Source organism: Carettochelys insculpta, chromosome 14 (assembly GCF_033958435.1).
Source record: "Carettochelys insculpta isolate YL-2023 chromosome 14, ASM3395843v1, whole genome shotgun sequence".
Taxonomy (NCBI): Eukaryota; Metazoa; Chordata; order Testudines; family Carettochelyidae; genus Carettochelys; species Carettochelys insculpta.
The window spans coordinates 6,985,515-7,011,668 of record NC_134150.1 but is presented as its reverse complement, the minus strand read 5'-3'; the positions used below and the strand labels follow the sequence as shown (position 1 = coordinate 7,011,668).

General features: G+C 44.2%; 1 protein-coding gene across 1 annotated transcript in view; it reads left to right on the top strand.

The window, feature by feature from the left end:
• NECAB2 (N-terminal EF-hand calcium binding protein 2) overlaps positions 1–26,154 on the top strand; it is a 366,794-nt gene that overhangs the window by 134,189 nt on the left and 206,451 nt on the right. Inside the window, exon 4 of the mRNA XM_075008621.1 lies at positions 20,914–20,939. Coding sequence (XP_074864722.1) covers positions 20,914–20,939 — 26 coding nt within the window. The remainder of the gene's footprint in view (positions 1–20,913; positions 20,940–26,154) is intronic.

The following is a 26,154-nucleotide window of genomic DNA, read 5'->3' as shown; positions in this document are numbered from 1 at the left end:
CTGCCAAAGTTATTTCAAAATAACTGCCATTATTTTGAGATAACTGCTGTGTAGAGACAGCCATACAGATGATAAATTCCAATTCCATTTCCTTCCTGGCATCTCATAGTTGAGAAGTACTAATGTCAAATGTTGCTGGCTGTTTCACAGCACAAGGGGATCCAGTTAATAAAGATTAGCTTCACAGTTCCTAAAAGGGGCAGTAATATGGTTGAATTTATGGGGTTAATAAAAATTGATTGATATGGATCTAAACCAGAGGAACTGAGTGCTTTTGTTATGAATGGGAGCTGCCAAGGAAAACCTAAATTAGCCTGTAGAACTAGGAGAGGGATAAACTAACCTGCTTCAGAGGGAGCAGATTTGGGGGAAAGTAGCAAAGAGCCAACAGGAGCTAGAGGAAAAATTCAAACCTGAAACTAAATCACAGCATTTATGGTACAATATGCAATCTGAATATAGCTGGGGCATGAAGCAGGGAGTTTGAGTCAGGTATAGTGAATGAAATAGAATCAGAAAGCAATGAGAATAAAACCAGTTAATGCTGACAAGCCATTTCAGGTACTGAGACTTGACTGTCGTGCCCACTTAATGAGACAAAAATAGCTTGTGATGATTTAAGTTAAGACCACATCACAGAGAAGATGCACAAGGGATTAGGGTTCAAATTGAATGGCAACCAATTCTGAGACTTCCAAACTTAAGTGCTGCATATAGTAATCTTAGTGCTCTCTTAGCTTAGTTTGTGTGTACAACTTTTGTTGTCAGAAGGAAAAGACAAACATCTTACAGTCTGACTTCTGCAGGCTACATATTTCCCCCCATTTATAATTAGCACAAGAGCAAGATACAATAGCAACAATGTGGTATAAATCAAGACATCTGCATTCCAATATAGCACATGGTTTTTAGAGCCAAATTTCTTACAACTGTAATAATTTGACTGTGAGATTCTTCTCCACTTGGCATAAGTAAGCAATTATTAATTAGTGAGCAATGTTAATCACTCTCATTTCCTGAAGTATCAGAGGGGTAGCCATGTTAGTCTGGATCTGCAAAAGCAACAAGAGGTCCTGTGGCACCTTATAGACTAACAGAAATGTATGAGCATGAGCTCTCGTGGGCAAAGACCCACTTCGTCAGATGCAGGTCTCACTTCCTTAGAAACAGAGCTGAAATAGACTTCATAGTGTGTGTAAATTCTCTCTCCTAAAACCTACACACCTTTTAGTGTTGAGGAGAGAAGGTGAGGACACAGCTTCAACCTTCATCTCGCAGCTCCTGGCACACTGGGATGCGGGGGGAGCAGGGTGGGGACTTAGGGTGGGAGGCAGGGTGCAGGGCAGTGGGGGCACTGCAGCCATCAAAGGGCACAGGGTCTGGGTAATGGGGGTGCACTTACCTGCTCACTCTTAGGCGCATTTGGCTCTGTTCCCCCTCCCTCTGCTTCCAGGCACTGTCCTCCGCTGCTCTGGAATTCTGGCCAATTAAAGGAACAGGATGAAGCCTCTGGGCAGAGCTGCCAAGGCTGTTGCTGCTCCCCCTTGCCTTCCTCTGGTGCCCGGAGCCACTTCCTCTCTCCCGCCTGCCACCCGGCTGCGGTCTGGATCTGGCCTGTGAGGCTAGTGGCTCCACACCCTCCACCCCACTGCAGGCCAGATGATGGGGAGGGGAGCCCTGAGCCTGAGGTCCAAATCCAGACAAGCTACCATCCAAATCTGGACCAGGGGGCCAGAGGTTCCCCACCCCTGCCTTAGGGAGAGTATGTGCAGAAGTTAGGGGTGGCTTGTTCCCCTCTCACTAGGCCCAGAGGCAATCTGGCTCAGTGCAGCTATGGCTGCTGCTCTTTTCAGTAAAAGGCTCATCAAAAATGTTGGTTTTCTAGCTGCACCTGAAGGCTTGAAGTTTGTGCCTCAAAGTATTGGTTGTGCTTGGAAACCAGGGGGTTTTCTTTTCTATTCTCCGGTGAAATGGCATAAGAGGCTTCGCAGCGAACACAAATCTGTGTGCTAGAGAGGCAAATAAAAAGAGGGGCAGTTTCTGAAGACCTCCTCTTTCCTAACAGAGTAGGCTGCTGCCAGGCTTTCATCTGCCAAAGCAGAAAAGGTTATTAACTTCAGCTGATGCTGAGCAGGTGTTGATTGGCATTTGAACAGCCCATGCAAACAGTAATTTACATGAGAAATATGCTTTGAAGAAGAGTCTTTGATGTGTTTGTAACTAGTGAATTCACATTATTTTCCCATCACTCTTCCAACTTCCTTTCCCTTTCGTATTTAAAATAATGAAATGAGGAATTTCCTGCTCCACTCTTCCATCTTATTTCCTCACTCTGGACCAGCGTTTTCTGTTTTCCCTAGCAATAACAGCAAGGGCTATAAAAATGCATTGATGAAAGTGAACGGAATAACAGCAGCGTTTGACAGCACTGGGTCAAAGTCAGAGAAGTTGGTTGCAGATCAGAAGAGAGAGAATGTAAACACAATAACACCCTGAAAAATGAGGGAAAACACACTGAGTGATCACACAGTAAGACAGTGGTGTGGATAGGAGTATATTGTCCTGTTTGCCAAACCCTAGAAAATGTTCCCATGTCGTTGGGAATAATGCAGCAAATCTCCAATGCAGATAGGGTTAGTATTCAGTCTGCAGAGAAACTGCATCGAGCATCGCTTGTAAACACCGTGTGTTCAGGACCCACATCAGGCACAGTGTCACTGTTGGTGACCAGTAGTGCTATGTCACAAATAAAGCTGCTTGACAATTCTCCAAGACATGCTCCTGAAGCACCAGTGTAAGAATACCTTAATAATCCTTATGTCAGAATCATTTCACAGGAGGGAAATATGCACGGAGGTATGTGCTGTGCCGTCCCTCTGGCAAAACAATCACTAAATCAATACTTATGCCCTGAATTCAGGGAAGAGAGAGCCCCGAGCTGTACTAGCTCTTCAGTTGCTGGAGTTCAGATTTGTCCATTAAAAGTTGTTTTGTTGGTCCTAACTTGGGCAGGGGGTTGGACTGGGTGACCTCCCGTGGTCTCTTTCCACCCTAGTCTTCTATTAGTTTGCATTACAAGAGTAAAGAATAGTAACAGAGAGGGAGCCGTGCTGGTCTATACACTATCAAAACAAAAAGCAGTCAAGTAGCACTTTAAAGACTAGCAAAATGGTTTATATTATATGTATAATATATTATATTATACATATAATAAACTATTTTGCTAGTCTTTAAAGTGCTACTTGACTGCTTTTTGTTTTAAGAGTAAAGGAGAAATGGATTATGAGACTCAGATATATCTCCTATATATTGGAGAGAGTTTGTGCGTCTGTCTGTCCTTCTCTCTAGCTGTCCGTCAGTGAGTCTGTTTCTTCAAGAACTCCTCGTAAGCGGTAAGAACTGGGATCACCAAATTTGATATGCAGCTTCCTCTTATCATAACTTTAAAAAGGTAAGGATTTGTTTGTGCCAGACAGTGAGAAGCACGCGGTGTGCGACTGTTACCAGACAGACAAGGAGGGCTGTCATGGAAGGGACAGTTACACTCAAGAAGTACTATGGGGGCAGTTATATATGCCAGAATGACCACAGGTGGCAGCAAGCATGCTGCCTGGACAACCTCAGAATGTTGCAAAGCAGCTGCCAGCCAGCCAGTGCTGCCCTAGCCAGCCCAGCCCTTGCCACCCCAGCTGGGCCCAGGGAGCCCACCCCTCCACCTTCCAGCCTCCTGCTCTGACTCCTTGTCCCCCTGACCGCTGTCCTGACCCCTGCACCCCTAATCCCTTGTCCTGAGCAATGCTGGGTAACGCCTCTAGTGTAATATATAAAAAATAAATATTTGTGTGCTGCATGGAACACAAGTGAAGTTAAAGACCCATGACACTGTTCATTTTAGGTATTGTGCAGCTCCCACGACTGTTGTGACGCTAAATGCATTAAACATACGTACTGAAGCAAGCAGGAGCTGTAGGTAACTCTCTGCCTTTTCCCACCAGCAGCTATTTGCAGCCATGCCCTTAGAATGTCCATAAAAGCATTTTGTTAGTGACTTTGTTCTCTGAGCTCAGCTATGGATCAGGAGAGCCTGCTCCAGATTTTCATGTGGAACTAGGTGTGCTCTGAGAGAGATTTATGGAAAGTGCCTTGGACACTAAAGTCACTTAGGCTACGTCTACACGTGAAGCCTACATCGAAGTAGCCTATTTCGATGTGGCGTCATCGAAATAGGCTATTTCGATGAATAACGTCTACACGTCCTCCAGGGCTGCCAACGTCGATGTTCAACATCGACGTTGTGCAGCACCACATCGAAATAGGTGCAGCGAGGGAACGTCTACACGCCACAGTAGCACACATCGAAATAAGGGTGCCAGGCACAGCTGCAGACAGGGTCACAGGGCGGACTCAACAGCCAGCCGCTCCCTTAAAGGGCCCCTCCCAGACACACTTGCACTAAACAGCACAAGATCCACAGAGCCGACAACGAGTTGCAGACCTGTGCATGCAGCATGGATCCCCAGCTGCAGCAGCAGCAGCCAGAAGCCCTGGGCTAAGGGCTGCTGCACACGGTGACCATAGAGCCCCACACGGGCTGGAGAGACAGCGTCTCTCAACCCCCCAGCTGATGGCTGCCATGGAGGACCCCACAATTTTGAGTTGCCAGACGCGGATCGTCTACACGGTCCCTACTTCGACGTTCAACGTCGAAGTAGGGCGCTATTCCGATCCCCTCATGAGGTTAGCGACTTCGACGTCTCGCCGCCTAACGTCGAAGTTAACTTCGAAATAGTGCCTGACGCGTGTAGCCGCGACGGGCGCTATTTCGAAGTTAGTGCCGCTACTTCGAAGTAGCGTGCACGTGTAGACACAGCTTTAGGGTGACAGTATTTCCCTAGGCCAAATACAGGACATGGGGGAGGAAGGATGGGGGTGGGGCAGCTCCCGAGCTGTGGCTGCCAAGCAAGTGCAGCTCACTGGTGCTCCATGCTGCAGGGTGCCAGAATAGGGCTGCCCCGCCATGGGGGAGCGCCCCAGTTGCAGGGGCAGTTCACTGGTTCACCAGCTGCCAGGCTCCAGGAATGCTGCAGAGATGCTCCCTGACGCCGGTGGTGGCTGCCCTGTGGCAGGGGGGAAACTCCCGACTTCCCCACACCACCAGGTCGAGGGAGGCCTCCCTGACCGAGGAGGGTGGCTGCCCCACACCTCGGGGCTCTGGCAGTGCGGCTGCCACCCTGCAGGAGAGCTTCGTGGCTGCGAGAGCTCCCTAGCTACGGAGGCAGCTGCGCCATGGCTGGGTGGTGGGCACAGCCACATGGGAGACTGGCGGATGGTGGGGATTGGGCTACATCCCCACAGTGGTCTCCTGGCTGCAGGGGCAGCTGCCCCATCAAGGGGCTGCCCAGCACTGCTGGGGCACCAGGTCCCCCCTAAAAATCTTAGAGGTGTGGGCAAAACCCACTACCCTACACCCCAACATACCCTGCCTCACTTCTGTGGCAGGGCCCCAGCTCCTTCTCCTGCTGCTGCCTGTAGTGGCTGGTCAGTACATTCTGTACATGCTGTCTGGTCGGCTCCTGATTGATTTTACCTGTAGCTGCAACTTCACCGGCTTGGGAAAAGGGCAGTTCCGCAGGGGGAATGAATATGCAGGAAAATTACCTTTGTTGTTTTTTGTTTGCCTAAAATACGGTACTGTCCTGGTGAAAATGGGATGGACAGTCACCTTACTTCACTGGATGCGAACAGTCACAGTTACACAAGTTATGCAAGAAAATTTTACTTTTAAAAGGCTTGAAAGATCACTTCATTCTGATTTTCACTTTGCCTTGAGAAATGGGAATGTTCCCTGTAGAGATAAAACACCTAAGTGAAAGATACACTAAGAAGGAGAGTTGTGTGATAATCCAATCTTTAATAATGTCTTCTTACAAAGTTCAACACAACTTTTTCTCATTATATATATTTTTCTCATTAAGTCTGTGTCACGACTTCAATAAATGCTTTAATTAAATATGTTATTAAGGGGAGAGTGGTTAAAATTACGAACAGATTCTCAGACAAGCTAAGAGCTAGTTTGATCAACGTTAACATTTTTTCTCCCCACAAAAATGAGAATGGAACTTCCTGTGTGATTTCTTTATTTTGAGCCTTTTGGCTGCTGAGGTTGACTAGAGGAACTGGCCTTCATCACGTTCAGCTTTTAAAGTCCTGATTCTGCAGCTATGTTCTTGTTAGAGCTCAGTAGCTTAGGCCTGATCTGTGCTTGGGTGGGAGATCTCCAACAGAAGCCTGTAGTCCTAAAGAAAGTGAGCAAGTGATTCAATGGTAACAACCTTCTGTCCAAATCGTCCCTGCCCCAGCGTGCTGTTGGGAGGTGCTGTGCAATGAAGGTGCCATCTCTGATAGGAGATGTAAACTCCAGATCAGGAACACTCATTTTTATAGGCTTTGGGCTCTCAGTATCGGTTTAATAAAACATTAAGCTAATTGTGTTCTACCTACATAACTTCCAGCTGCTGCTTGTTTATATACTTCACTCTTTTTTTTAATCTTAAATTGTTGTGTAATTGTTCTGCCCAGGTCATGCACATTGAGACCCTTCAGGATGAAGCTATTTATATGAATACAAGCTTCTTACAATTTTTTTCAGCTACTATTTATTCCCTCTCTTTTCAGGAAGGGTCAGATGGGAAAAGTCATGCAAACTCCGAAATGATAAAAACAGTTACATGCAAATAAATAAAATGCAAAGCTATTGTTTTACAATATTAAGGCCGAGTATAACCATGAGAAAGGGTTGAGGTATACAAAAACTGAAGGCTTGTTAGTAACACCTTGCTTAAATAGCAAATACTATGTATGTTTATATGTAATATACCGTGTATACTTACACTATTTATAAAAAAGCCTAACTAGCAGTTGAAAAATGTTATTTATGTGCCGTGTGGACCATGCAAAATCAATTATTGCACATGCATGTTAGAGACTCAATTCATTTCACAAGCTGTATGGTGATGCTATAAATCTGTATTTGCAAGATTTTATTAAGAAATACCAACCTGGACATAACTGATATTTTGAAGAACAGAAAGACTTCTTCTAACTTTTTATTTTCACACTCCTCTATATATGGACGCATAAATGAAGTGAATACAGTGAGAGGACATTTCTGGCCTAGTCGAAAATGATAAGAGTAAACAGCTCAACAGAGCCTATTCTTGCTAAGTTTCCAGTCTGATTGATGCTCTGAGAGGTTTGGGTGAGCCGCTGAATTTTTAGGTACTTGTTTGAACCTTGAACTTTTTCAAGTTAGTCCCTCAGTATTTGCTGTCATCAGAAGTCTTATTTCATCTGTTCAGAGTGTGGATATGCATTTGTGTATCAAAGATCAGAATCACCTGGTTAGATCTCTTCTGACATAGCTTATGCTATTAGTAGGAGTCAGTAAAAAATTGGCTCTGTTCCTGAAGCTAGTAGGTTTCCTTTTTGGTAAAAGACGCTGTGCTCTTTGTGAGGTTGAGGACCGTCCACCGCTTGATTTGGAGAGCATGTCACTCAACATTGGGTGTTACCACAAGGTAATTATAACTGAGGTGTTAATTCATTGTTAATCTCTTACTTAATTCTGGCGCCATTTACTGGAAAGCATTTGGACCAACACTAGAGATATTACCCCTCGCGTATTGGAGTCGATACTGTCAGTTTTGCAGAAAAAAATGGCATGGTGCTGCATGCTGAAAACAACCGCTGGCTTAGATCCAGGATGAAACTCAGGGAATAATTTTCAAAAGCATTTAAATTCCATTTTCAGAAGTGATTCAGCAGCTTACGTCCCACTGCAACTTACGCTCCTAATGCACTCGTATGCTTCCAAAAATCCTCCCCCTACTATTACTGTTGTCCCTTCACAATCTGGAGTGGAAAGGCTATTTAATTAATTTACTGCATTATCTAACCTGCTCTGGAGAGCTTTCACTGGCTGCATCCCTTTTGAGTTAGTTCTGCACTAAAATACCCCTCTTATTTTTTTTTCTCCAATTAAGCGATTACTTGTTCCAAAAGTAGTTTGGACTATTCTCTCTATAGTAGGCTAGATGATTCGAACAAAGCCTCACATCTGCATGTTTAGCATTTCAATAGCATTTTTAAATGATAAAATAAAATGGGTTCGTGGAAATTAACTCCCTGTCGGCCTTGAAATTTTGTAGGACTCAGTGAACTAGCCTTACAGCTCAGGAGAGGTGATAAATTTCAGAAGGAATTAAAGATAAGGTGACAGTTTCTTAGCAGAAGAACCATTTTTAATCTCCATAATAAAGAAGTGCTCAAGAGGTTTCCAGAAATCTAGTTAGCAAGAGAATAGAAGTTAGTATCTCTCTACACAGTTACTGCCCAGAACAGTTATCAGGACCAAAAACTGTGCTAAAAATATTACTGGATTTGAGGGAATGTGGATGCAAGGTAGTTGCTCATTTGGCTGATAAAGTCTGAAATCCCCTGGAAGAGATTATGCAAAATGTGACTTCTCAGGACATATGCAGCAGATGCCCAACTTTTAGGCTGAGATTCAGGCTATGGCTATGTCTACACTATGAGATAATATTGATTTTCAGCTGATTAGCCTGAGTTTTCCAGGTGCCTGTCCTCACTGTAAATTCCATTAACTTGATTTATGGAACACGGAAATGGACATAATATCAATATCATAATATCGTCATAACCTGATGGGCATCGTGTTCAGTTTGAATTTAAAATTCTGAATGAAGGGTAGTGAGGAAGGGCCATGTCTTTAAAGTGAATTCATTAGCCTCCAGAGATGTCCTGTGTGCGCTCCAGAATGCCCCACAGTTCTCCACTCTGGCCTCTTCCATCTCCACTGCTCTCAGGTGCGGAGGAATTAGGCAACAGGATGACCATTTCAATTCGGCACCTGGAGGCCCGTGGCTATAGGATCGTGAGAGGCTGAAAACTCTTCTTTCTTTTTTGTTTGCTAGCAGCCCATCTATGGGGTCTGTGGTTCTGTGTGTACCTCTGCTAGCTGCCTTTGTTTATTTTTACACTGCCTGGCGCCAACCACTCCTTTCCCCGCCCCCGCACCATGTGATAGCTAGGCCGTGGGTCGGGGTCGTGCTTGTCTGATAGGACAAGAAACTTCTTTTCAGCCATTTACATGCTGTCCTGCCCCCCCACATCCCCTTCTTTCCCTCCCCCAGAGGCACCACGCAGTCTGGAACTTTCCCGTGCCCAGCCGCCTCACATGGCTTGACCCTGAACCAACAAAAGGACGTGCTGTGCAAGGTGCCAGGCAGCTTGTGCACAGTGAGAGTCCCGTCGCTGGCCAGTCACGATTTTGAAGCGACAGAAGAAAATACTTTGTCACTAGAGTGGCTGTCCTCTGAGAGGAAATTCTTGGCTGGATTTTAGCCAAAGGCCAAGGGGCTGGATGTACCCAGGGGTCTTTTAGCCACCCCGAGCCATAACTGTTTCAATAAAGGCAATGTAGTAGCTATATGATTACCACAGTTCTTGAAGTAAGGCATGCAGGAAGGAATATTCTTGTTCTGAGGATCTTTTTAGGCAGGTCCAAATCTGGCTGTAATCTGGGGTCTTTTAGCCGCCTGGGGAAAGTCTCCCTCGGCAGACATGATTTTCAGGGCTGGCTGTAGCCAGGGGTCTTTTAGCCACCCCAAGCAGTAACTGTTTCAATGATTCATTGCAGTTTCAGTGTAGCACCCGTGTCTACTAAAACACAGTCGTTTTCTAAGGGTCTTCTTTCCCAGGAGGTCTATATCCAGATTCAGGTCCAAAGGTAGATATAAGCATAGGTGGGCTGTTAATAAGGGCTGGTGGTGGGTCTCCCTGGGTGGTTACAATTTTTAGAGTTGGCAATAGTCTGTGGTCTTTTAGCTGCCCCGAGCCATAACTGTTTCAATGATTCATTGCAGTTGTCAAAGTAGCACCCATATCGGCTTAAAAATAGTCTTTTTCTGAGGGTCGTCTTTACCAGGAGGTCTAAATCCAGAGCCAAGCCTGCAAAGATCCAGTGCTTTGCATCCCGTATTCAAAAATCTGTTGGTTGGGATAGGTTTACTACCCTTCCCCTCCACTCAATTATAAAAAGCACATATCTTATAAAAGCAAGCCAGACCCTGTCTGGAAAAAAGGGCGTTCGTTTAACATGGCCGGGGAAAGAGGGAAATGAAATGTGAGAAGATGACACCAGATCACATCTAGTTGTGGGGCATTTTTTTTCCCAGGTTGCACCAGTGAAAATAGCCAGAATGCTACAGGGCTCAGGGAACTCATAGAATCATAGAACAATAGAGCTGGAAGAGACCTAAAAAAAGCCACCAAGTCCAGTCCCCAGCTCTAAGAAGGACCAAACCCATCAGATCAGCCCAGCCAGGGCTTTGTCGAGGCGAGACTTAAACACCTCCAGGGATGGAGACTCCACTACTTCCCTGGGTAGACCGTTCCATGCTTTACCACCCGCCTAGTGAAAAAGTTTTTCCTAATGTTCAACCTGGACCTTCCCAGCCGCAACTTGAGACTATTGTTCCATGTTCTGCCATCCGTGACCACTGTGAACAGCCTCTCTCCAGCCTCTTTGCAGTCTCCCTTCAGTAAGTTGAAGGCTGTTATCAAGTCCCCCCTCAGTCTTCTCTTCTGCAGACTAAACAGTCCAAATTCCCTCAACCTTTCTTCATAGGTCATATGCTCCAGCCCCCTAATTATTTTGGTCGCTCTCCGCTGGACCTTCTCCAGTGTATCCACATCCTTCCTATAAATGGGGGCCCAGAACTGGACACAGTACTCCAGATGCAGCCTCAGCAAAGCCAAATAAAGAGGAATAATCACTTCTCTGGATCTACTGGCAACGCTCCTCTTGATGCAACCTAATATGCCATTACCTTTCTTGGCTACAACAGCACACTGTAGATAGGTTCCCACAATACACTGCTGCAGCACTCGATTTAAGCTACATGTGTGTGGCACCAATAAGTCGATCTTGTGGGGAGCATGTGGGAAAGTTAGGATGCTCAAAATCAAATGGATAAAACCCAATGTTAATAAATCGATTTTAAAAAATTTGATTTTTAGCTCATAGTATAGATGTAGCCTCAGTTACAAAAAAAAAAAAAAAAAAGGCTTGTGCCCATCACAACTCTAGACTGAGGCGATGTCAGTAGTTTCACCACAAGCACCTTTTGATAGGGTTGATAATTCACCCATACAGATCTCTGTTTGAGCATGAGGCCTGAGTCTGGAGAGTATTCTTTATAAAATAAAACAATATTGAAAAAATACAGTATCGTTAGGTAGGAACAAATGGCTAACGTGGTTAAAATAACAGTGAATATAGCAATATTTGTGTTTATTGGAATAATTTTATTCATGAACATATAGAAAGGAGAAGGAGCTTGCTCCTACTGTTCAACGAGTGTATTTGAATGTACTATTGAAATTAGACTCAAGGTTGTTGCTACAGAATTGGCAGAAGGTTTTTCTTTGTCAAACCAAGCAGAGGAAGTTCTGATTCTTCAGTCATTATTTTGTTCATATATGTGACAGAATAGCTGTGTCTACACGTGCATGCTACTTCGAAGTAGCGGCACTAACTTCGAAATAGCGCCCGTCGCGGCTACACGCGTCGGGCGCTATTTCGAAGTTAACTTCGACGTTAGGCGGCGAGACGTCGAAGTCGCTAACCTCATGAGGGGATCGGAATAGCGCCCTACTTCGACGTTCAACGTCGAAGTAGGGACCGTGTAGACGATCCGCGTCCCGCAACGTCGAAATTGCCGGGTCCTCCATGGCGGCCATCAGCTGGGGGGTTGAGAGATGCTCTCTCTCCAGCCCCTGCGGGGCTCTGTGGTCACCGTGTGCAGCAGCCCTTAGCCCAGGGCTTCTGGCTGCTTCTGCGGCAGCTGGGGATCCATGCTGCAGGCACAGGGTCTGCAACCAGTTGTCAGCTCTGTGTATCTTGTGTTGTTTAGTGCAAGTGTGTCTGGGAGGGGCCCTTTAAGGGAGCGGCTTGCTGTTGAGTCCTCCCTGTGACCCTGTCTGCAGCTGTGCCTGGCACCCTTATTTCGATGTGTGCTACTGTGGCGTGTAGACGTACCCTCGCAGCGCCTATTTCGATGTGGTGCCGCGCAACGTCGAAGTTGAACATCGACGTTGGCAGCCCTGGAGGACGTGTAGACGTTATTCATCGAAATAGCCTATTTCAATGTTGCTACATCGAAATAAGCTATTTCGATGTTGGCTTCACGTGTAGACGTAGCCAATAAGAGCAGTCTGCCTGTCATGGGTTAGTGGGTAGAGGGAATTCAAAAGACAGGAAACAAAAAACTGCCCATGGAAGAGAATCAGAAAAAGAAGGCAAGTGGGGCCCTACATGGCACAAAAAGAGGAAAAGAGAGTTCTCATTTAAAGTAAAATCCAAGAATGACATTGACTCCAATGTACAGTTAAGGGTTAATGCAACTCAGTCCTGCTATATGTATCTTCAAAGCAAAACACAGGGCAAATATATGTATGGGAGAGTCATTCAGTGTGGAGAACTGAACCTACTCAGCAATGGAGGAGAATGGGTCTCTTTTTGGTCTGTAGTGAGAGACAGACAAGCTATATAGCTGTTACCTTGGCCCTAGTTCAGGATAGCATTTAAGCAAATGCAAACATATGTCTGTAGACAGCAAAGCACTTGGGCACCTACAACGTCAGTTGAAGTCACTGGAATTTAAATGTGTTTAAAGTTAAACATGTGTTAGTACTTGCCTGAACAGGGCTGGACTGCTGAATTGGAGCTACTGAGAGAATTGTGTGGACACCTGAGTAGCAGTCAGTTATCTGGAAGGGCCACTGTCCTGATCCTATGTGGATGATGGGTGGAAGCCTGAGTAGATCTCAAGCCAGATGATAAGGAGCCTACAGGAAGACCAAGCTGAGAACTGGAGTGAAAAGAAAAGCTGATAACCCTCTTTCTCCATTTGCCTTGCATCTATGGAAAAGTTAATCTAGAAAGATTAAGGGTCATTTTGCAAATAGCTTCCCTTTTGCAGCTGCAGTTTGTCCCTCAACATTTTGCATTCACAATCAAATTGCAAGTATCAGAGGGGTAGCCGTGTTAGTCTGGATCTGTAACAGCAACGAAGGGTCCTGTGGCACCTTATAGACTAACAGAAAAGTTTTGAGCATGAGCTTTCGTGAGCAAAGACTCACTTCATCAGATGCTGGTCTGACCAAAACTTTTCTGTCAATCAAATTGCAGAATTTGATTCAAAGTTTTCCCTTAAATTTCACCAGAACAAAAAGTTACAAACACAGATAAGTTCCTAGCTGGAACACATCCAGCTAGAATGAATGCAAACTTCAGTCTAAAGACAGCAAGATGCCAAAGCTAGAGTAATTTGAATTCCCACTGGTATCCCAGGGAAGTGGTGGTAAGGTGCAGGGAAATTGCACAAATTAACCCTTGTACAAAAAAAAGAGATGCTTGTGGAAATAACTATCATGAAAGAATAAAATAATATATTTTAATACAAATCTGTGTAGTTAAATATTTAACTTCTATATTGAAACAATTTCACCAAACCATACATTCTTAGAACTGAGCTAATAATGCCATTTGAATACAGAATGGGAACTGACTCGCGATGTGCAATTCAGCGGGTTTTATAGTCCAATGTTGTGTTGTACAGCTGATTTTCTAATGAGAGATCTGATCCTGCTCCCACTGAAGACAATACCAAAAAATCCTATTAATTTCAATGGAAAGGGAATTTTCCTGGATTTCTCAATAGCTAATAAAAATAGCTTTGTGCAGTATAAGCTGAGTCCTGTCTTTTTTATCAATGACAATAATCAGTTTGATGTTCACTATTAAAAGATCAGCTAGTTTATTAAAACTTTAACATCAATTTCAATAGGATCTGACACAGATGATGACACTGATATGATATAGGGCAAAATTAATATAACCCTTTATAATTTCTAGTATCCCATCTGAGAATAACCAGCACTAGATATTTCAGAAGAAGGTGCAAGAATTCCTGTAAAGAAAACTTGTGGACTAACATTACCACAATAGTAATTAATGGGTTGTCTTGTGTCCTGAAGCGTGAGGGTTTGGCTCAGGGTTCAAACTGAACTACACCCCACATGAGAATTGCCAAAATGAGACACAACTCTTAATACGTAGTGCAGGTGTTAAATCAATCATCATATTTGCTCTCGGATCTCACTGACCATGGAGCTTGGTTCTGCTTTGGACGGGCTGCTTTATGTTCATGGGTTCTGTCAGATGCCTTAGGCTTGGTTTCTTCTTGACAGGGGAGAGAGCCACCATATTGCACATGCCACCCATTTGTGGCATCAAAATGAGATGTTACTCAATATAAAATTGTCAGACCTGTGTTCCTCCTCCTCCTTTCTCACATTAAGGATGGAATAGTAACAGAGAGATAGCCGTGCTCGTCTGTATACTATCACAACAAAAAAGCAGGCCAGTAGCTCTCTAAAGACTAACAGAATAATTTATTAGGTGATGAGCTTTCGTGGGACAGACCCACTTCTTCAGACCATAGCCATACCAGAACAGACTCAATATTTAAAGCACAGAGAACCAAAAATAGTAATCAAGGTTGACAAATCAGAAAAATATTATCAAGGTGAGCAAATCAGAGAGCAGAGGGGCAGAAGGGGTGGAGTGGGGGAGTCAAGAAGCCCACTCTATTAAAGTGCTGGCTGATGGGTTTGTGAATCAGGAGTGTTGTTTATGTCTGTTTTATGCCCATTAATTCTTTGTCTAAGAGAGTTTGAAGTCTGTCCAGTATACAAAGCATGTGGGCGTTGTTGGCACATGATGGCATATATGATGTTAGTTGAAGAACATGAGACTGTGCCTGTGATTCTGTGAATAACCTGGTGATGGTATCTCCAAAATAGATATGTGGACAAAGTTGGTAACGGGCCTTGTTGCAAGGAAAAATTCCAGGCTTGGTGTTCCTGTGGTATAAACTGTGGTTGTTGGTGAGAATCCTCCTAAGGTTGGGGAAAAAAAAGCAGTCAAGTAGCACTTTAAATACTAGCAAAATGGTTTATTAGGTGAGCTTTCGTGGGACAGACCCACTTCTTCAGGCCATAGCCAGACCAGAACAGACTCAATATTTAAGGCACAGAGAACCAAAAACAGTAAGGAAGGAGGACAAATCAGAAGAAGATAATCAAGGTGAGCAAATCAGAGAGTGGAGGGGTGGGGGGGAAGGTCAAGAATTACATTGAGCCAAGTATGAAGATGAGCCCCTATAATGACTCAGAAAGTTCCCATCACGATTTAAACCATGTGTTAATGTGCCCAATTTGAATATAAAAGCCAGCTCAGCCGTTTCTTTTTCCAAAATGGTGCGATAATTCCTTTTCAGTAGCACACATACCTTTAGGTCATTGACAGAATGCCCCATTCCATTAAAATGTTGACTAACTGGTTTGTGGATCTGGAGTGTTTTGATGTCTGTTTTGTGCCCATTAACCCCTTGTCTAAGGGAGTTAGAAGTCTGTCCAATATACAAAGCATCTGGGCATTGTTGGCACATGATGGCATATATGATGTTAGTAGAGGAGCATGAGAAAGTGCCCGTGATTCTGTGAGTAACCTGGTTAGGTCCAGTGATGGTATTTCCAGAGAAGATATGTGGACAAAGCTGGCAGCGGGCTTTGTTGCAGGGAAAGGTTCCAGGACTGGTATTCCTGGGGTATAGACTGTGGCTGTTAGTGAGGATCCTCATGAGGTTGGGAGGTTGTCTGTAGGAGAGAACAGGCATGTCACCCAGGGCCTTCTGGAGTGTGGCATCCTGATTAAGGATAGGTTGTAGGTCTTTAATAATTCGTTGCAGTGGTTTGAGTTGGGGGCTGTAAGTGATGACCAGTGGTGTTCTGTTCTTGGCTTTTTTGGGCCGATCTTGGAGTAGCTGGTCTCTGGGTATTTGTCTGGCCCTGTCAATTTGTTTTTTGACTTCTCCTGGTGGGTAATTCAGGTTTATGAATATTTGGTAAAGTTCTTGTAGTTTTTGGTCTCTGTCAGTTGGATCAGAGCAAATGCGATTGTACCTAAGAGCTTGACTGTAAACAATGGATCTAGTCACGTGTGCAGGATGGAAACTAGAAGGGTGTAGATAAGTATAGCGATCAGTAGGTTTTCGGTACAGTGTGGTACTGATTAGGCCATCCTTGATTAGTACTGTAGTGTCCAGGAAATGTATCTCTTGCATGTTGTAATCGAGGCATAAGTTGATGGTGGGGTGTAGATTGTTAAAGTCTCTGTGGAATTCCTCTAGAGCCTCTGTACCATGTGTCCAAATCATAAAGATGCATCAATGTATCCTAAGTAGAGGAGTGGTAATAGGAGACGAGAGCTGAGGAATTGTTGTTCCAGGTCAGCCATAAATATATTAGCATATTGTGGGACCATGTGGGTGCCCATAGCAGTTCCACTAATCTGGAGGTATAAATTGTCCCCAAAACGGAAATAATTGTGTGTGAGAACAAAGTTACACAGGTCAGACACCAGATTGGCTGTGGTGGCATCAGGGATCATAATCAAACCAGTTGACAAAGGGGGTGCTGTTGTCATCCTGAATAAGTCAGACTATGAACAGGAGGCAGCCAGACAACTCTCCAACACCACATTTTACAGACCTCTCTCCGCTGATCCCACTTTGGAATTCCAAAGGAAATTACAACAACTACTGAAGGAACTCCCTGCTGCTACTCGGGACCTCATTAACTCAGACACACCATCTGAGCCGCAGCCTGGATTGTTCTATTCACTTCCCAAAATCCACAAACCTGGAAACCCTGGATGCCCTATCATTTCAGGTATTGGCACCCTTACCACTGAACTATTCAGTTATGTGGACTCCCTCCTCATACCCTATACCACCAACGCTCCCAGCTATATCCGAGATACCACCGACTTCCTGAGGAAATTACAAAACATCGGAAAAGTTCCTGATAACGCCATCCTTGCCACAATGGATGTAGAGGCTCTGTACACTAATATTCCACATAAAGACGGATTACAAGCAATCAGAAATACCATCCCTGATGCCACCACAGCCAATCTGGTGTCTGACCTCCGTAACTTTGTTCTCACACACAATTATTTCCGTTTTGGGGACAATTTATACCTCCAGATTAGTGGAACTGCTATGGGCACCCGCATGGTCCCACAGTATGCTAATATATTTATGGCTGACCTGGAACAACGATTCCCCAGCTCTCATCCCCTATTACCACTCCTCTACTTAGGATACATTGATGACATCTTTATGATTTGGACACATGGTACAGAGGCTCTAGAGGAATTCCACAGAGACTTTAACAATCTACACCCCACCATCAACTTATGCTTCGATTACAACGTGCAAGAGATACATTTCCTGGACACTACAGTACTAATCAAGGATGGCCTAATCAGTACCACACTGTACCGAAAACCTACTGATCGCTATACTTATCTACACCCTTCTAGTTTCCATCCTGCACACGTGACTAGATCCATTGTTTACAGTCAAGCTCTTAGGTACAATCGCACTTGCTCTGATCCAACTGACAGAGACCAAAAACTACAAGAACTTTACCAAATATTCATAAACCTGAATTACCCACCAGGAGAAGTCAAAAAACAAATTGACAGGGCCAGACAAATACCCAGAGACCAGCTACTCCAAGATCGGCCCAAAAAAGCCAAGAACAGAACACCACTGGTCATCACCTACAGCCCCCAACTCAAACCACTGCAACGAATTATTAAAGACCTACAACCTATCCTTAATCAGGATGCCACACTCCAGAAGGCCCTGGGTGACATGCCTGTTCTCTCCTACAGACAACCTCCCAACCTCATGAGGATCCTCACTAACAGCCACAGTCTATACCCCAGGAATACCAGTCCTAGAACCTTTCCCTGCAACAAAGCCCGCTGCCAGCTTTGTCCACATATCTTCTCTGGAAATACCATCACTGGACCTAACCAGGTTACTCACAGAATCACGGGCACTTTCTCATGCTCCTCTACTAACATCATATATGCCATCATGTGCCAACAATGCCCAGATGCTTTGTATATTGGACAGACTTCTAACTCCCTTAGACAAAGGGTCAATGGGCACAAAACAGACATCAAAACACTCCAGATCCACAAACCAGTTAGTCAACATTTTAATGGAATGGGGCATTCTGTCAATGACCTAAAGGTATGTGTGCTACTGAAAAGGAATTATCGCACCGTTTTGGAAAGAGGAACGGCTGAGCTGGCTTTTATATTCAAATTGGGCACATTAACACATGGTTTAAATCGTGATGGGAACTTTCTGAGTCATTATAGGGGCTCATCTGCATACTTGGCTCAATGTAATTCTTGACCTTCCCCCCCACCCTTCCACTCTCTGATTTGCTCACCTTGATTATCTTCTTCTGATTTGTCCTCCTTCCTTACTGTTTTTGGTTCTCTGTGCCTTAAATATTGAGTCTGTTCTGGTCTGGCTATGGCCTGAAGAAGTGGGTCTGTCCCACGAAAGCTCACCTAATAAACCATTTTGCTAGTATTTAAAGTGCTACTTGACTGTTTTTTGTTTTGATAGTGTATAGACTAGCACAGCTTCCTCTTTGTTACTAAGGTTGGGAGGTTGTCTGAAGGAGAGAACAGGCCTGTCAACTTGGGCCTTCTGGAGTGTGGCATCCTGATTACCTACAGCCCCCAACTCAAACCACTGCAACGCGTTATTGAAGACCTACAACCTATCCTTAATCAGGATGGAGTTGGCCATTCTGTTAATGACCTGAAAGTCTGTGTTTTACTGAAGAGGAATTTTCACAGCAGTTTGGAAAGAGAGGCTGCTGAACTTTCCTTTATATTCAAATTCGACACATTACCACATGGTTTGAACCAGGATGACAATTTTCTAGCTTGTTATAGGGACTCTTTTACATACTTTGCTTTATCTAATTCTTGACACCCCACCCCCGCCACTCTACTCTGTGATTTGCTCACCTTGATAACATTTTTATGATTTATCAACCTTGATTAATATTTTTCTTTCTCTGTGCCTTAAATATTGAGTCTGTTCTGGTATGGCTATGGTCTGAAGAAGTGGGTCTGTCACAAGAAAGCTCATCATCTAATAAATTATTTTGTTGGTCTTTAAAGTGTTACTGGACTCCTTTTTTAAGGATGGAATAGTTAACGATGTTGGGATTGAAATGATCGTTGCTGAGTTAACATGTTACTCAGATCTAGCTTACCATACTCACTGCTATGTGATGGCTTTTTTGTTTTGATACTCTCTGTAAACTCCTAGACATGTCAGTTTCAGTTTCACATTTGGATTTTTCTCGATAAGTATAACAGTTTATGGCAGATTTTAAAAAAAAGTAAAGAATGCTGATGTTCTGGAGAATAATATAGCAGTGTGAGGGAGGTTGCGGTATGTCATATCAGTGTGTCTTATTGGTCAACTATGTGTCTTTGTCCTTTGTCCTTATCTGGATAGTAAGCTCTTGTATTGTGTGATCATAATGTGAGACTGTGTTTGCTGTGTATAAGCCAATGTCTGCTTTTTGGTGTGTAATTTGGTGCCTCTTAATTACATTGTTTTTCCTTGCATTGCTTTGCATGCTCTCAAACCCTGAAGACGTAGCCACTGAGAACTCAAAAATGAAAGCTATTATGAAACTGATTTCACTCGTTTGCATTCTTCCAGCTGTGAGAAATAGAGAAGGAGGGTAACCAAACTGCGTCAATTGAACAATAAAGAGATATGTGTTGTGTTTTTCCAGTTGTAGCAATCTGAAGCAGTGCCTGTAACAAGCCATAGCTGTGTTTTTGAAAAATGATTTTTGGTTGACAATATGCTTAGAAATTCACTCAGAAGTGAAGATGCTACTTTTCTGTCCGCTGATGCCCCCTTAGCTGAATTCATCATTAGAATTAAGGCAGCCCGTCGTGTCAAACCTTTCCACAATCCCCACTGAGTGTTTATTAACCTGCAGAATAATGGAGGTGTGCAGACAAAGTGAGCCCCAGCATTCAGTGGAACTTGTGTGTAACTAACCCTTTCTAACCTGGTTCTGGTTAGCTCAGTCTCAAGGCTGATCTGCTCTTTTACTCATTTGCCATTTGCCATATTAAATAGTTTGATGCTGATGGAACTATGGTCTGGACAAGATTTAATCTAGATGCCTTTAAAACATAAACCTAGGCTAGCCAGCTACTTCAGAGTATTTGCAGGTATCCTGTGGACCACCACTGGGCTTTATAGTGCTACCTTTCATATATTGTATGGAGAGTTACAACTGTGAAGTACATGTTGAAACTCCCTCATCTGGCACTCTCTCGTCCAACCTGTTTAGTCCAAAGCCCATGTAATCGGCCAAGAGTTGTCCCCTTCAATGCAGCTGGGCAGTACTGGTTTTCTTGCCTATATATTCATGCTCTGGCAAATATCGCGAAAGTTCAAACAGAGAAGAAAGTCCAGAGATGGTGCTTATGCTTAATAATAATATCACCACTGCTTCCAGACTGGGTAGTTGAGGGACACCACTGTTATTATGTGTATCCAGATGGTATTATGCTCTCAGCACTGCTCTGTTGTAAGAATTTATGAAAGGCTTGAAACCACCAAAGACTGTTAACAGTTAGCTGGAGGGTGGTTTATCAAAAGCATGGGCATGAAGCAGAGATGGAATTAAGCTATGAAGTTGAGATCTGGATCAGAGCTTTGTCAAAGTTTGTGAGTGCTTCTTCCATCTGTAATGATAAACCTAGGAAAATTCTACATGCAGTCTTTATTTTTCCATTACATTAAACTCTTTTTTCTGCTTTCTCCCTAACTTGCGTCTTCCATCTGACAGCAATGTGGATACAAAGGAGTTGTGTGGTAAGTACACTTTTGCCAACTCTGTAATAAATGTCGACTTTTCTTAATGTTACTTTTAACAAGGGTCATACATACTTAGGTCCTAGTACAGAATAAAGCCAATATTTTGAAACAAACAAAAAAACCAGGGCTTTAAACATAGGTGCAAGAAAATGTGATTTGAATGTGCCCACTACCAGCAGTTTCTTTTGACTTCAGTAGGAAAAATTGAGTGCTGGGCAACTTCTGGAAATCTGGTTGTTTTGGGGGATTAACTTAGGTTTTTAAAATCTTTGTGCAAGCGAATTAAAGAGAGAAAATGAGGTAGGGTGACAGATAGCAGAACAAGGAACAATGGTCTGAAGTTACAGAAGGAGATGTGTAGGTTGGATATTAGGAAAAACTACTTCACCAGGAGGGTGGTGAAACATTGGAATACGTTGCCTTGAGAGGTGGTGGATTCTCCACCCCTAGAGGTTTTTCAGTCCCAGCTGGACAAGGTCCTGGCTGGGATGGCCTAGCAGTGGTTGATCCTGCTTGAAGCAGGGGTCTGGACTAGATGACCTCCTGAGGTTCCCCTCCAGCCCTATTCTTCTATGATAAGGTGGAATAAAGTTAAGTATGCCCCCTTTTTGATCACTAGCTGTTCTCCCAGCAGCTTGATGCTAATGAGCAGTCTCACCATTGCAAATGTCTGCTCATTAGCATAATCCCACAGCTAGTTAGCATAACCATGCGAGATTGCCCTGCTGGTAGAGGCTGCTGCTGGCAGTAAACAGGCTGTGTGGACCTGCATCTGTCTGGCATAAGGAGCTGGTGACAGAGGGGCTTTCAGCTGGCAGAGAGAGGTCTGCACAGCCTGTTTACTGCTGGGAGATAGCTTGGGGCTGTGCTAATTAGCCATGGGATTAGGCTAATGAAAAGCTATTTGCAATTGTGAGACTGCTCATTGGCATCAAGCTGCCGGGAGAACATGTCAGTGTAACCCCAACCTAATAGTCAGTTCAATCGTGAATCTCTTCCAATGGAAGTAAGTCCTCGCCCTGACACTTGTGTTTTGGCACAGTGTGTGATTTACGTCACCGTGCAAAGGTTCCCATTTCTGCAAAGGCTCATGACAAACTGGTTCCTCAGGTACCCATGGAGCCTCAAATAAGAGAGGTAGAGCCGGGTGGGGGGCGGGGAGTGCAACATTCCAAATTGACTGGTCAACTGGAGGCACCTTGCACTCCCAAGGTAGACCTTTGGTACCTGAATACATTGGTTTAGGACTGAATCTGGGCTCTGCGTAGCCTTCTTTGATCTTAGCATAAAGTATCCCCCCTACTATCCTCATAGAACCTTGTGTTAATTGATCAAGGTTCCACAATCTTTACCTGCCTATGCATTGGAGAGATCATTCATAAACTGGTAATGGGTCATGTATAATGCTCCCGAGCTCTGAATTCTTAGCATATATTATACTTACTTTCTTGTTCAGCAACAATGCTGGGAAAGTTTTACGATATAGTTAATGATACCAGAACAGAACCCAATAATAAGCAGCTAAAATTCAGTAATATGTAGTTAACTTCAGGCAATATTTCATCTGAGTCTTCAATAAAACATTATTGCTTTATAATGCTGATGATGTATTTGTCCTTGGGCAAAGCTTAACATTTTCAGCAGGTAGCCTAACATAGATATAAACACCCGAGTGCCTCCCACTCTTCATAGAAATAGATGTAGAGAATATCTATAAGGATAGAGAAGCAGCTAAAATAGAGAAAGTTTATTTCCAACGGTAAATTCTCAAGTGCTCTGTCTACATTTTAATGAGTGTGAGGGTTTTGCTCATTCTCGTGGGGAGAGTATTCCACCATCTGACAGACACCCTCACTGTTAGGAAACTGTTTTATTCTGCTGTTCAGCTTAGAGATGGGAGAAGACGATTGCATTTTATGTTGCAAAACCTTATCAGTGGAATTCCCTGTACTTCCTTGAATATGGCACAAGAGAATAATTATATTGAAAAAGTATCCATATAAAACAATCTTCAGAGAGAATCAGTGGCTTTACTGTTATAGTGTTCACAGACCCCCCGCCCCTGCCCCAAAGACAGCAGTTATTCAGTCAAAAATCCAGCAGCAAAACCCTAATCCGACTCTGGGAATCAATACTGTGCCCTCTGGTGTTTTTGTGCTGACCTGTCCTTAGAGTGCCAGCCCTTGCAGACATAAGAAATTGCAACAGACTGGGTGGATGGTAACTTCACTTGAAGAATGACTTATTTTTGTTTCTCTTAAAATAGTTCCTAATTCAGCTGTGCTAACTTGAAATGACCCACTCATCAACTGGAGCTAGCATCTGCAAAGCTGTTCGCAACAGTTTTAACTAAAATGGTTTAAAATCACACTTTAAATTAGACTGGTGCAAATTTTGTGTCAATAATCCCATGCTTGCAATCAGAGTAGGATACCTTTGGGGGAAACCCTGAGCTGCTTGTCATAGTACGGAATAGAGGTTTGGACAGCAGCTCAGGTAGTTGTTAAGACAGAACCATATCCGTAGTCAGGAGCAGGCAAGATATCGCCTACGGGCCCGATCTGGCCCAAGGCCAGCCCCTATGGCATCAGAGGGGGTAGAACTTCAGGTGCTGCCCCTTCCCCCAGCAAAATCTCTCAGTTCTCATTGGCCAGTTTCATGTGCTGCTCCTGCCCCCAGCAAAATCTCTCAGTTCTCATTGGCTGATTCCAACCAATATGAGCTGAGAGATATTGCTGGGGGCAGGGCAATGCAGCGCAGTTTCTCAGCTCCCTTTGACCAGTTTCTGGCCTACAGGAGCTGAGAGATTTTTCTGGGAGTGAGGGCAGACAGGGAAGCCTTCCAGGGAGTGCTGCTTGCTGGGAGCTGCTCAGGTCAGAGCCTGCTTCTAGCACTGCACCCCCATTCCCATTCAGATGCTGCATCCCTTCCTACATCCCTCCCCCAGGACAGAATCCTCTCCTGCACCCATACCCCTCCTGGACCCTACACCCCACCCCAGATCACAAGCCCCTTCTTCAACCAAGCTCCCTCTCAGATACCACCCCAGTCCCGTGCCCCACACTTCCATAATTCCCAATGTCATCCCAGACCCTTCAACTCCTCCATAGAAACTTGTGGCCCCTTGTCTACTTACCAAAATCTTGGAGTGGTACCTCATCAGAAATTATTGCCCACCTCTGCACATAGGCATGGCTTCTTATTAAACAAAGTGGGATAGACGGAGACAAACAGAATCACAGAATCACAGGGCTGGAAGGGACCTCAGGAGGTCATCGAGTCCAGCCCCCTGCTTCAAGCAGGATCAACCCCCACTAAGTCGTCCCAGCCAGGACCTTGTCCAGACGGGACTTAAAAACCTCAAGGGATGGAGAATCTACTACCTCTCTAGGCAATGCATTCCAATGCTTCACCACCCACCTGGTGAAGCAGTTTTTCCTAATATCCAACCTACACCTCTCCCTCTTCAACTTCAGACCATTACTCCTTGTTCTGCCATCTGACACCACTGAGAACAGTTTCTCACCCTCCTTTTTAGAGCTCCCCTTCAGGAAGTTGAAGGCTGCTATTAAATCACCTCTAAATCTTCTCTTCTGTAAACTAAACAAGCCCAAATCCCTCAGCCTATCCTCATAGGTCTTGTGCTCCACCCCCTTAATCATTTTTGTTGCCCTTCGCTGAACCTGCTCCAGCAAATCCACATCCTTTGTATACTGGGGGGCCCAAAACTGGACACAATATTCCAGATGTGGCCTCACCAGTGCAGAATATAGAGGAATAACTACTTCTCTAGATCTGCTTGGAATGCTCCTCCTAATGCACCCTAGTATGCCGTTAGCCTTCTTGGCTACAAGAGCACACTGTTTACTCATATCCAGCCTTTCATCCACCATAACCCCTAGGTCCGTTTCCATCCTACTGCTGCTGAGCCAGTCGGTCCCCAGCCTGTAATAATGCTTGGGATTCTTCCACCCCAGGTGCAGGACTTTACACTTCTCTTTATTGAACCTCATCAGATTTCTTTTGGCCCAGTCCTGCAATTTATCCAGGTCCCTCTGGATTCTCTCTCTACCCTCCAACGAATCTACCTCTTCCCCTAGTTTTGTGTCATCCGCAAATTTGCTGAGGGTGCAATCCAGTCCCTCATCCAGGTCATTAATAAACATGTTGAATAACACTGGCCCCAGAACCGAGCCTTGCGGCACTCCGCTTGAAACAGACCGCCATCCAGATATTGAGCCATTGACGACTACCCGTTGGGCCTGACCCTCAAGCCAGCTTTCTATCCATCTTATAGTCCAAGGATCCAATCCATATTTCCTTAACTTGTGGACAAGAATGTTGTGGGAGACCATATCAAAAGCCTTGCTGAAGTCAAGGTATATCACATCCACTGACTTCCCCATGTCCACAGAGCTTGTTACCTTGTCATAGAAGCTAATTAGATTAGTCAGGCAGGACTTGCCCCTGGTGAATCCATGTTGGCTACTTTTGATCACTTTTCCTTCTTCCAAGTGCTCCAAAATGGATTCCTTGAGGATTCCCTCCATTATTTTCCCAGGGATTGAGGTAAGGCTGACAGGTCTATAGTTCCCTGGATTGTCCTTCTTTCCTTTTTTAAAGATGGGGACTACGTTTGCCTTCTTCCAGTCATCTGGTATCTCCCCCAATCTCCAAGAGTCTTCAAGAATAATGGCCAGAGGTTCAGTAATGACCTCTGACAATTCCCTTAGTGCCCTGGGGTGCATTAAATCCAGACCCATGGACTTTTGCACATCTAATTTTTCAAGATCTCTCAGAACTTAACCTTAACTTAACAAACCTTGGCAGGGAGTTCAATGGGGGAGTCATATTAAAAACAATAAACCAGATTTTGTTTTGTAACTATTTTGAACCAATTCCTAGTCGCACTGAAGTTAATTTGGTTCATTCATTGAAACGAACTAATAAGAAATTAAGTCCATAGCAATAAGGAGTTATGTGGCACCTGTAAGACTAAGAGATTTATTTGGGTGTATTTTATTTGAACATTTTATTTAACGTTGAAGGTGCCGCAAGATTCCTTATTGTTTTCCTGGTTACAGCCTAACTTGTCTCCCCCTTTGGTATGATTTTATAATGAAGCCTGTTGCATTTGCCAATTACATGTTTTTTCACTTCACCTTCCTTGTTTAATTCATCTTTCTTGTCTCTCACACCATTGAGCATGTAA